At 31.8% G+C, this 13,226-nt stretch overlaps 1 protein-coding gene across 1 annotated transcript; it reads right to left on the bottom strand.

Annotated features, from left to right (window-relative positions):
- Positions 1–6,290: 6,290 nt before the first annotated feature.
- LOC112509127 (proteoglycan 4-like) lies at positions 6,291–8,117 on the bottom strand. The gene has a single exon (XM_025113992.1). The coding sequence runs from the start codon at positions 8,115–8,117 to the stop codon at positions 6,291–6,293; it is 1,827 nt and encodes a 608-aa protein (XP_024969760.1).
- Between the last annotated feature and the right edge of the window lie 5,109 nt (positions 8,118–13,226).

Here is a 13,226-nt window from a genome sequence, read left to right as displayed (position 1 = left end):
CCCCAAATAAACCTTTCTATCTTCCTTGACTCGGTTGAAACGTAATGATCAGCAAAACGAGAGTATTCAATAAATTTCTCCATATACTCCCGTACAATCTTATTTCCTTGCTCCAATTTCAAGAAATCTTCTTCCATTTGTCTAACAGCAGTTTTAGGACAGAACTGATTCTTAAATCKATCCACAAATTCTATCCATGACATACTTTGTAACACATCTGTCCAGGTAGACGATTCCACTTCCCACCAGAATAAAGCATTTGATTTCAACACTGAAACAGCAAATCGTACCTTATCCGTTTCTGGGCATCGGATAGTGTTAAATACAGATTCCATTTCTTTGATCCAGCACATCGCTTTTACYGGATCTCTTTCTCCAGAGAAGGTTGGTGGTTTACACGCTAAGAAAGTCTTAATATCACCTTCTCTATTCTGAGTGATTGGAGCAGATGGATAAACCTCTACTCTTTCTGTTTCAACTCTGGCAGGTATCTTCATAATTGATATCAAAGTTTCTCATAACTTTCCCATTTCTTCTGCCAATACATCTCTGGTTATATATTCTGGGTGTGGTACTGTTCCTCCCTGAACATTCCCGGAGTGGGATTCTTCCTGTTCAGAGTATACTTCAGTCCGTCCTCTTTGTTGTGACTGACTCCTACCTCTTCCTCTTCCTCTTGGTCTTCCTCGACCTCTATTTCCAGCTGTACTGACTAGAAAATTAACCAAGGCTTCCTCTCTTTCTTCAGATTCTGGGTGAGCTATTCTTTCAGACCTTCTTATTTGATTAGACATCTGAAGAATTCAATATTAATATTCACGTATTCATATTCCCAAATATAATAAAGTATTCAAGTTCAGATATGTACCTGTAAATTTATAATTACACTGGCCAGACGTAATTAAAATTTACCTTACACACTGTTCTTTCAACTTATCATATTTATATCCAATGGTGCTAACTATGTCCGAGACCCTTAACATGCAATAAAACAGTTTAAGTCTAGGTATCATGCTGTTAAAATACATAAATCCCTTAAACTCGGGCTCTGATACCATTCTGTAATGCCCCAACCCACACATTGCACGTAATACATATTTCATACCAAAGAAATATATCCGGGTCCACTAGTACAAAAAATCTATTATGACCAAACACAAGGTCCAAAAATTCAACATACTTTACTTAAAATAATTTCACATTTTAATCGAATATCTAATCCGATCAATCATACCACACACTTGCTAATCGGTTAAACACTTAGAACAATTTCAAGTTTGTCCGGATAACAAATCCGAACACTAGTCCATTCAACTCTCATCCGGTTTAAAGATAAACCGTTCAACCCTCAACCGGTTTAACCAACTCCGGACAACAAACCGCTCACGGCTTGTCCGGTTTATACTAATCCGGTCACTAAACCGCTTAAAGCTTAACCGGTTTAAAAACAATCCGGACAACACCCCGTACAAGGCTTGTCCGGTTTACACCCTTATCCGGTCAAGCTTTATCCGGATAACACTTAGAACAAAAATAAACATGCTCTCTTCAAATATGAATAATACGAAGCATGTAATTAAAACCAGTAAAATTTTAATACAAAAAGGTTTAGAAACCACTCACCTTAAAAAGCTTTTGAAACCAAAACTCTAGAAATTGATTCTCTTTTGAAACTTGACACTTGAAATCAACTTGAAAACTCCTCCTTTTGCTAAACCGGACAACACTCACTCTAGAGCTCTCAACTTCTAAAAATGGCAGCAAGCCAAATGAGAGGTTAAACCTCTTTATATAGTTTCCAAAAAAAAGGAGTGGGCTACCTAAACAAGCCACGTGTTTGCATGATGGACCATCTCATGCACACCTATGCATATACTTTACCAACACATACATGCCTACATACACGTGTATATCTATAAGCACATATTATATGCCTATAATATGTGCTTATAGATATACACGTGTATGTAGGCATGTATGTGTTGGTAAAGTATATGCATAGGTGTGCATGAGAGAGAGACGGAGAGAGGGGGGGCTAGTTATTATACAACATTTGACATTTGTGCAACCAATACAACCCAATCTCAACCATCTATTTTATTTGATTATTATGTAATTTCATATAAGTTTTGATTGTTTCCTAATATAAAGTATTGATCATAATTAATGAATTATATTCACCTTCCATAAATATTTAAATCATAATAAATAAACTCTCATCGTTTCCATAAATATCTCAATTTATTGGGTTGCGTTGGTTGTACAAATGCGATGGGTTGTATTTGAAACAAACTATATATATATATATATATATATATAGATATATAAAGAGCAAAATTGAAAGAAAAAAAAGGAATTTAAAAAGTAGCTCGTCTAACTTGTTAGCATGTCGAATCGAACTCTAGCTCGAGCCGAGCCTATTTGAGCCGAGTGTTGACCGAGTTTTGACAAAGTCGATCTCGAATAGTTCGCAAGTTGTCACATGCCATTTACACCCATGACAACCACTGTTTGTCACCTTAGTGGCTAAGTTAGCCTTAGCAACTAACTACTTGTGGTCGCTATACTTGTCGTTGCTAAATCTATTTTCATATAATAAATTTAAAATTAAAAAAAACAAGAGTGCAGGCGGTTACGCCTCTACAAGTTCTTGATTTTACTTAGATGCAGTTCTTTTTATTTAAGTTCTCTAAAACAAAAAGAAATTCCAAGTCTTTTTCCTTCACCGTGCATTGCTCGGCGACAAATTTTGTTTCCTTAAAATCATATAATAAATTAAGATAAAACGTGATACGTTAATTTACTTATAATGAAAATGTAAAGTAGAATAATTAATATATTTCGTTTAGAGTGTGAGCCAAAAAACTAAACCCATGTATTCACGTGGTTTCACTTTATCGTATTCTCCCCAATTTGGATAACCAATAAATAATTATGAATACTCAAATATCACGATACCATATTATCCCCTTAGTTCTTCTTTTATTATATTGATGATATTTGATATTGAGATATGTTGATATATTAATGGTATATATAAATTAATTTTTTGTATAGACTAACTGTTTAAGAGGGTTGACCAAAATAAACCAACTTCATGACTTCAAAGAGTCGGTTACAATGAACCAATAATATGAGTTAGAGAATTGGTTAAAGGGAGACAACCACTGAGTTATCACAAAGGCGTCTCAACCTCTTTTCTCTCTCACACACATACACAAACATATATATATATATATATATATAGAGAGAGAGAGAGAGAGAGGAGCGATCAAATGAAAAATGTCTTCATTTGTGTAAACCATGTAAACCAATCTCATACATTCATTTTCTTGATCAATGGTCAAGATTAGTGTAAGTTATATTAGAAAAATAAAAAAAAAATAAAAAATTATTTTATAATCTCAAAAGGGCAAAATGGTAACTTTGGTAGTAGTAATATTAATGACAACTATATCATGTATATCGTAATATTAATGAAACAAAACTATTTGTAAAATAATATATTAATTTTATGTTCAAATATTATAAAAAAATAACATTCATCATTAAAATAGATCAACAATAAAAATAAAACACATTATAATCAATTTAACATAATGAAACATTTTGAATAATAATAATAATAATAAAAAATTTAATACTACATTTCATGAACGAAATGGTTTCACAGTTTCATCAATACACAAATCAACGTAATGCTAGATGAAACATTTGTTATTTTCAAGTTTCCGGTAGATGGATCCGTTTCAATCTAATTATGAAATGGTTTCATTGTTTGCTAATTAAACAACATGTTCTTAACAACTATGAAATGGTTTCTATGTCGTTATGCACCCATTTCATCAACAAAGTTTTTGCAATCCGAACACGTTTCATAGTTTCATCAATACACAAATCAGTGTAATGCTAGATGAGACATTTGTCATTTTCATGTTATTGGTAGATAGATCCGTTTTAATCTAATTATGAAATGATTTCACTGTTCGTTAATTATACAACATTTTCTTAACAATTATGAAATTGTTTCACTTTCTTTATGCACCCATTTCATCGGCAATTTTTTTTCCAATCTGAACACGTTTCATAGAGTCAATGCATTTACCATTACATGATTTGTTAACCATTAAGTGAACAAAATCATCCAAAAAAATTAAAACAAAATGAAACAATTTCATCAATAATTGTTTATAAGAAAACAAGATTGTCCAAGAATATTATATGACGCAACCAGTTCATCCCCAAAAGTTTCATAAAACAAGCTTCTCAATGAACATTTTCATGAACCAATATGCATACGTTTCATAAAACAAGCTCCTCAATGAACGTTTTCACGAAACAATCTAAACATGAATCTATTTCACAAATGATTATATTTTTACCGGTTCATGAATTTTTGTTAGGATCTGTTACTGATTTCGTGGATCAATGAATATAATAATTTTCGATTTTCATATTCTTACTACTAATAAACCTAGAAAACAAATAAACATATTTAATTTTTAAAATACTAAATTAAGTAAACATTTAAATATTACTATTTTTAACGTTTCCTTCATTACGCTACCTTAATTAAGATCTTTTAATAAATTACATATTTAATCAAAAACAATGTAAATGACAAATCTACCCTTAATGATTAAATTTAATTAAAAAAAAGAATTTTCCTATTGGTCGAAATTGGTTTACACGATTTCTAGGAATTAGACGGTTTTTAACTGATCCCGCCTATATATATATATATATATATATATATATATATATATATATAATAAATTGTTAATCTTTCATCTATCTATTAATATGAGATAAATAAATTCAACCACAAAAATAAGGAATAAAAATTACTCAATTATTTGGGTGCAACATCAATGTTGTGGTTTAGAGAAATACTCAAATCTCATAGTGCTTTTTTAATTTTCGGAAGAATCACATGCTTATTTTTATATATCATATTCAATCAATGTATTATTTGTTCATCAATGTGGGATTTTCAAAAACCAACCACAACGCAAGATTTTAAAATACATCACTCTCAAGATGTTATCTCAATTTTTAAGTCATCTTTTTATATGGTATACGCAAACTTAACCATATTTTAAGATTTAAGTAATACTCAAATCTCATAATAACAATTGCAAATGAAAGGGTTGACTTATTTGAACCAACATCATAACTTGCAACAAAAAAATCACCTCTTCTTTTCATATATATACACATTTCATTTCTTCTACTTTCTTTCTTTCTACCAATGTGGGATAAGCAAATTTAACCACATTTCAAAATTTAAGGAATACTCAAATCTTATTGTGTCAAGTCATTCTATTTGGTTTTAGATTTAAGGAATACTCAAATATCTGTCAAGTCATTCTATTTGGTTTTTCTTTTAATAGATATATAGATTTAAGATATTTGATTTGTGATCGGATATGAATCACAATTGAATTTAGAGTGAATTATATTTTTGGTCCCCTTGATAACCGTTGTTAATTAACGATGTTTAGTCTTGTAAATAAGCCGAACGAACACAAACGGAAACTTGTTTGTGTTTGTTCGTTTAACTTAACCAAACAAACACAAACAATAAACAAACAAAATTCTTTATGTTCATGTTCGTTTGATTAAGAAATGATTGTGTTCGTCTTCGTTCTAAACAAACAAACTTAAATACCTGAGCGGTCAATCACTTGACTTTTTGAGGGGTGGGGATCAAATATATATAGTAGAGGATGGAGCAAAATTTGTTAATTTCCACCGATGTGGGATAGGAAAAAAATGCATCATACATAGAAAGAGTTGAGAAAAAGTCATACAACCAAGCAGCTATATAAGTGAAATGCAGGGTTGGGTACAATTAAATACATTAGATTTCTTTAAAGAAATCTAATAGAAAATGTAAACTCTTTACTCTATTGTTATTAATTATAATAATAATAATTATTATTATTATTATTTAAATTATAATTTATTATCATAAACGAACATAAGTAAACGAACGTTCACGAACATAAATGAACGAACAAGACATTTGTTAATGTTCGTTCGTTTATTAAATAAACATACATAAACGAACTTTCCGTTAAACAGTTCAGTGAATGTTCAGTTTGTTTACAGGCTTAAAGATACTATCTCGAGTGACCCTAAATCTTATATGAAATTGAATAGTTAGAAACGCTATAAAAATTTGTTATTTAGCTTGTCTTCGTTCATTAAGTCAACCTAAAATACATGACCAAACGTAATAGACATGATAGATATCATCCTTATTTTCTCGGTATTTCTTGTTTAAATCAAGCAACCTCTATTTCATAACCTTTGACTGATTTCTTGTCATCATCTGCTTCAAGGTCGCAAGCCTCCATGGAAACCCCTTCAAGGCATCTTCCGATTGTGGGATCGTAAACGAGTGTCTGTTGGGGGGTAATGTTGGCTTCCGCCTTATGCGTCTCCATTGACCCCCTATTCTCCATCTTTGAATCGTTGTTGTTCGCTATATTATGGAAAAAACCTAGATGAACACCTGGGTTCCTATCAGTAACAGAGCTGTTGAACATCATTGAGTTATTGATTCCTTGAATATTGCTATTAACGATTGCTTTTGTTTCCTCATTTTCATTGGATTCTGAATCTCTACCATTTGAGTTTCCCTCTCCATTAATGGCAGGATTAACCTTATATCCTCTTTGGATATCTCTTTTGGTTACATCTGAACCTAAATGCATAGATGCCCCTGTGTTGTCACCAGCAACTGTAACAACACTTGCAGGTTTTTCATCCATATATCTCTTTGGAGGACTTGTTGCCATCTTATGAATGAACTTGAAAATGTCGTCTTTGATCTCTCTGTGTAGGGAAAGTCGAGCTGATGGTATTGCTTTTGGTTTTTGAGATTTTCTTTCCGTGATTTTGTCCATTGAATGTCGATTCAAGGATTTGGTTTGTTTTCCTTTCGCTTTTGCTATCTCCTTTGATTTTGCATCTAGAGCAAGATCAACACCCTGTGAAACATTATTTGAATCTATTGCCATATTTCCTGGTGTATTATGGGAAACTGCACTTGTGGTTATGGGGGAAGATGATGATGGTTTTTCTGTAGACTGAGAGGCTAATCGAGATGGAGATCTGGGTGAGGTATCTGTCTGAAGTGGTTGTATGTTAACTGGAGACGGTGGCCTGAGTGGCAGTCGTTGAGGTGGGGTTGCCGGAGCTGGTGTTTCAATGGTTGGTTTAGTTCCGGTGGTTGTGAGAGTTTCCTTTGTAAGCTGAGTTTCGATGGTATTAGCAATTTTTGCAATTGCAGGTGGAGTTGTCGAACTTGCCATATCAGTGGCGGCCTGAGTTTCTTTAGTGGACTGAAATTCATCAGCCTCTGTGATTTTAGCGGCCGCAAGTGGAACAGCCGGACCTGGGGTTTCACTGGTGGTTTGAGTTTTGATGGTATCAGCAACTTTATCAATTGCAAGTGGAGTTGCCGGACTTGCCAATTCTGTGGTGGCCTGAGTTTTTTCCATTGGCTGAGTTTCACCTACGTCAGCGGTTCTAGCAGCCGCAATTGGAACCGCGGGACCTGGGGTTTCACCGGTGGTTTGAGTTTTAATGGTAGCAGCAACTTTATCAATTGCAGGTAGAGTTGTTGGACTTGCCATTTTTGTGGAGTTGTGAGTTCCTTTCATGGGCTGAGTTTCACCATCATCGGCAGTTCTAGCAGCACCAAGTGGAATAGCTCCGGCAATTTCACTGGTGGTTTGAGTTTCTTTCCTAGGTTGATTTGCAACAGGATCAAGATTTTTTGCTAATGCGGATTTAGGTGCTGATGACTTAGCCGGAACAGGAGGTGGAGATGATACTACCGGCACTGGCGATGTTGCTGAACGTGGTGGAGCTTGTGTTGGCGAAACTGGTGGTGGTGCTGGTGTAGCTAGGGTCGATGGTCGTGCTACTGGTGCCGGGGCTATCCCTGCCGGCCGAAATGGTGGCCTTTGAGCAGGAGTTGATACAACAGAGGTTTGTGTGGTGGTGCGTGGCGGCTCGGGGGCAATGGCAGAACGGGAAGTTAATGCAGGTTGTAGTAACCACGGTAGGCGAAAACGGAAGCCTGAAGGCTTTCTTTCAGCCATAGTTTTTCAATGACGAAAGATATGGTTCCAGTATTCAGTTTTTTGTGTGATGTTATATAAAATGAAGAGGAGATAGTTGTTAAAAAAAATACAAGTTTGATACCTTAGAAAGGCCATGAAATGGCTTAAAACAAGAGTTTTACATAGCTTTTTTGGTTTACTTACCCCTCTTGTAGGCAACTTTATGATGCTCATTTTCCTTGCCTATCAGGTCTAGCATCACCTTTTTAAGAGGTAACCCTTTGCCCATGCTATAATGACTTGAACCAAAATGGAAGATTGCTTCCATCCAAATATCTTTTAACATTAAATTAACAACCTCAAGTTGTGTTTACTGTTCATAAGTTAAAAACATCATTTCAAAATATTTGACCAATGGAACATTTTAACTTTGAATTTATAAATCATCTGATTTATGATTTATAATCACAACAAACTATAAAAGTAGCATCAAAATGGACGGATAATAAAACAATATTTAAAATCACAACAAACTAATGTCCTAAAAAACTTGTTAAGACGTCCAAAATCGTCATATAAACTTATTACAACGCATTTAAATATATAATTACTAATTAATTAGATTATTATACGGACTCAACAATGGAGTATCTCCTACATTTTTTTGTCACACCAACGTCAAGTCATCAAATTAAGGCCAACTTCACATCAAATTAGTCTTTAGATAATAATTAGCATCAATTAAAATATACAAAAATAATAAGACACGCTCATGTCTGTGGAGAGAAGCTGCAACTCTTCAGGTTAAATATTTGTGTTTTGGCGGACGTCCGCAATAAAACATTCTTGATCATTATTCAGGAACTGCAACAACTTCATTGAAATCAACTTCCCTTCAGAACTCCCATTTGCGATATATCTACCAAAGAAGAAACAATGCTTTCTTGCATCAAAACTTCCCGTAGTTGTTCATGTTGATGACATAAACACAGTAAAATATGAAGTGCGTTATCTTGTTCTTCATCTTTACCTCCTTGATCAAGAATCTCTCTAATGGATTCAATACAATTCTCATCTTCGCTTCAATGAGCTGCTACTTACTCAACTGCACACAAATTCCTGAAGATTTTGACACAATAGGCTACTTACTCAACTGCTCATCTTCTCATCTTTTTTTCTAATACAACACTATTCAATTTTCTGCTTTCCAATACAACACTATTCTAAATTTATTTAATTTTTAAAACATTAATTTTTTTTTTAGAAATAACATTTCAAATTTTTTTAGAAATAACATTTCAAATTTCTAAAAAAATTAAATTTTTAAAGAAACAAATAAATTTAAAAAAAATTAAAGTTAAAAAAATTAAAATAATGTTGTATTGGGAAGGAGAAAATATAATAATATTGTATTGAGAACGAGAAAATTGAAAAGTGTTATATTAGAAAAAAGTAAAGTGAATATAAAAATTAAAAAAAATCTAAACCAAAAAATTAAAAATTTTAAAAAAATAAAGTTGTAACCAAAAAAATTAAATTAAAAAAAAATTCGTATGCAAAAATTGAATTTTTAAGAATTTGTTTTTTAAATTAAATTAAATTTAAAAAAAACTAGCTGTGTACTCGTGCAATGCGGCGGGAGCCATGAATTTTAATGATTTTAAAGTTCCGCTGGTTTTATAAGATAAGATTTAACGATGATATAGGTTACACTTGGTCTTTACATATTAATACAATTTGATTAAATTAGAGTTATGGTTCCAATTACAAACTATCGATGAAAAAAATTGTATGTCAGTTTAAAATTCAACATATTTAAACGACTCCACAAATTTATTCGATTTACACCAAGAGCAAAGAACCAAGAAACTTGAGTTTTAATATAAACACTCAAAACCAATAAAGAAAAACTACAAATTTGACAGATCATAAGCCATGAAAAGACAAAAAAATGGGTTTTAGAATGAAATTTCAACTACTTACCCTCTTTCTTGTCCAGAAACTCAAATTAAGGTTGAATTAATACAGTATATATATCAAAAAAAACCCAAAAACATATTATACAGTACAATTTGGACAGCCTATGTGATAACCGGATCTTGATTATCACCCAAGGTAAATAATACGTGATTATCTGAATAAATGATTTCATGATAGCATGATAAATTGTTATATTTGATCATGCTAATGTGTAAAAATCATGTGCATAATGTAGATGCATGTATGAGATTATGTATATGTGGTAAGTCTAAATAAAATGCATATAAATAATATGGTATGTATACATAAGCATACATGCATATTGTGTGTATGTATGAATGTATGTCATGGGTATGCATGAAGTGGGAATACATGGGAAGGGGGCTGTTTAGCCGACCTTCCAGTTTTAGAAAGTTATAAAAGGATGGCTTAGCCTCCATTTCTCTTCTTCTTGTCATTTTTAAAAGTTGAGCGATTTAAAAGAAGAAGAGTAACCGGATTGCAAGAGTCTGATTTCAAGATCAAGTTGATTTCAAGTGTTTGGTTTCAAAAGATTTAAGGTGAGTGATTTCTAAATCTTTTTACATAAAATTTGTTACTTTTATTTGAATGTTGATTATTATTGAAAAGAAATTATGTATTTGTTTAAGGGTTTTATCCGGACAAAGGGTGACCGGATTAAGTTTAAATCGGACAAAGCTTGTCCGGATTATTTTTAAATCGGTCAAGGGTTGGGCGATTTAGCCTTAAACCGCTCAAGTGTTGAACGGTTTAGTCTTAAACCGGTTAAGTGTTCAGCGGGTTATGATTGATAAGAATGGTTATCATTTTGAACTGAGAAGTAGGAATACGACCATATGGTGACCGGATTATTTTAAATCGATCAAGCTTTGATTGATGTATTGTCCGGACTTGTTATCCGGACAAAGGTGTTGGAATTTTTTTAAATGTTAAATCGGACAAGCCTTGAGCGATGAGTTGTCCGGATAACTTCTTATTTGGAATTTTTTCATAAGTTTTATATTTTAGACTTTTTATATGGTTTAAAATGTCTATTATTGGGTTTAATTATGGATTATAAAATGAGTATTTTATATCTTTTTAAATATAAATATATGTTCCTACCAAACGTGGTGACGTAAGTCTGTTTTGGTATTGGAACGGGATTTTTGGGAAATGTTTCTACCAAGCGTGGTGACGTAAGTCTGTTTTGGTAYGAAACTATATTTTGGGAAACCTTCCTACCAAGCGTGGTGACATAAGTCTGTTTTGGTATGGAAGTGGATTTTGCAAATTGTTTCTACCAAGTGTGGTGACGTTGTTTTGGTATGAAACTTGTTTTAAGTAATAGTTCCCCCAGACGTGGTGACTTTTGTCTGTTCTGGTTTGGAACTGGGAATGGGTACTTTCAGACGTGGTGACTTATGTCTGTTATGATAAGCAGCCATGTTTTGATGGAGGAATAAGGGTGACATATCAAGGAGAGATGTACATTGAATAAGGGTGGCATTGTCATATGTGGATACTATTATAATTCTTATTATTATTACTAATTTGATTTAATAACTTTGAGTCATCATTTCTTTGTGACCTGATGAATTAAAGATATTATTCCTATTTAGAAGTAATAATTTAGATGTTATTGAGAAAGGAAAAATAGTTTGTCATATCAGGCAAGTATTGCCTTAAATCTTTTCTGTTAATATTTATAAATGAATGGTCTATTGATTCAAGAAGTTTTGTTTACAATAATTGTTTTATATTGGGAACGTTGGATCTCTAATCAGAGATATTTTATAGAACTGAGGTTCTTGGGTATACTCTATTTTGCATGATATTGTGAACTGCATTATTTATTTGTACTGTAGAATATTTCAAAGCAGAATTACATTATCATATTTTGGTGTTCATCACCCTGCATTTGCAAGAAAGGGATTTACTCACTAGACCCATCTGGTCTAACCCTCATTTTCTGTTTTAAATTATGCAATGCAGGAATAGCGGGGTCCGGGGATATTAAAGGGAAAGGGAAAATGTGATTATTTTCCTAATCTGTTGTCTGCTTTTGAAGATACATGTTGCATTACATGTAATAGTACAAGATTTGTTTTGGAAATTTTTATATGTAGATTTTGTACATATAGTAATCCTTGTACTAGTAGGACCTTATAATGTAAACTATATTTCTATGTAATGAAATATGTAATATATGCAAATGTGGTGTTTGGGGGCGTTACAACCTAACCCCAAAATATATAATATATATATAAATAAATAACTATAAAAGTATAAATCGTAAATATTAAAAATATTTTTCACAGTATATTTAATATATAATAATATAATTAAGTCAAAAACTATTCAATATTGGACTCATTTCGAAAATATTAACGAGACGATTATAATGGTGTAACTTGTTAAAATWAAAATGTATTTTTTAAACATGTTTTAATTGATATACGATTATGTATGTTAATTTGATAAATGTTTAAAATGAAACATTTAAAAGTAAATGACGTAAAGTAAATTAATTAATTAATTATAGGGGTATAAAGTGTAAATTTAAAATTATAATTTTAAAAAATTGGTTGTGAGAGGGTGAGTGTATGTGAGGAGAGGAGAGGGTGAAAAAGTGAAAAAGTGAAAAAGTGAAAAAATGAAGAAGTAAAAAAATGAGTATAAAAAGTATTTGGTCATTTAGTATTTTAAGACTTTAAAACTTTTGCTAAATTTGCTTAATAAGATAACTAGAAGCGTACTCGTGCAATGCAGCAAAATACATCGTGATTTTAATATTTTATTTTATTTTATTCTTTATCTCAGTCGATGTTATAATATGGCTTTATGTGAATTTGAGAAAGCGGTGATGTTTTTATTTTTGAATAAAATATATGTTTGAAAATATCATAAAAATTTGACAAAAATATATCGATATTAGTAGCAAATTAACTATTCGAAATTCCTCATTTTTTGTGTAATTTTTTAATTCAATCTTTTTATAATTTAATTTATTTACAATAACGAATAATTTATATTTGTTTTAATAATATTTTTTTACAAAGATAATAATTATTTATTTTGTTGGAACTCGATAATTATTCTAATTATATTTTAGATTTTTTATATTTTAAAATGAGATGTTCATTCTCTATTTGATTATGTTTATCC

Source organism: Cynara cardunculus (genome assembly GCF_001531365.2).
Source record: "Cynara cardunculus var. scolymus isolate 2C chromosome LG 3, CcrdV1, whole genome shotgun sequence".
NCBI classification, from domain to species: Eukaryota; Viridiplantae; Streptophyta; class Magnoliopsida; order Asterales; family Asteraceae; genus Cynara; species Cynara cardunculus.
This window is presented reverse-complemented; position numbering and strand designations above follow the sequence as displayed.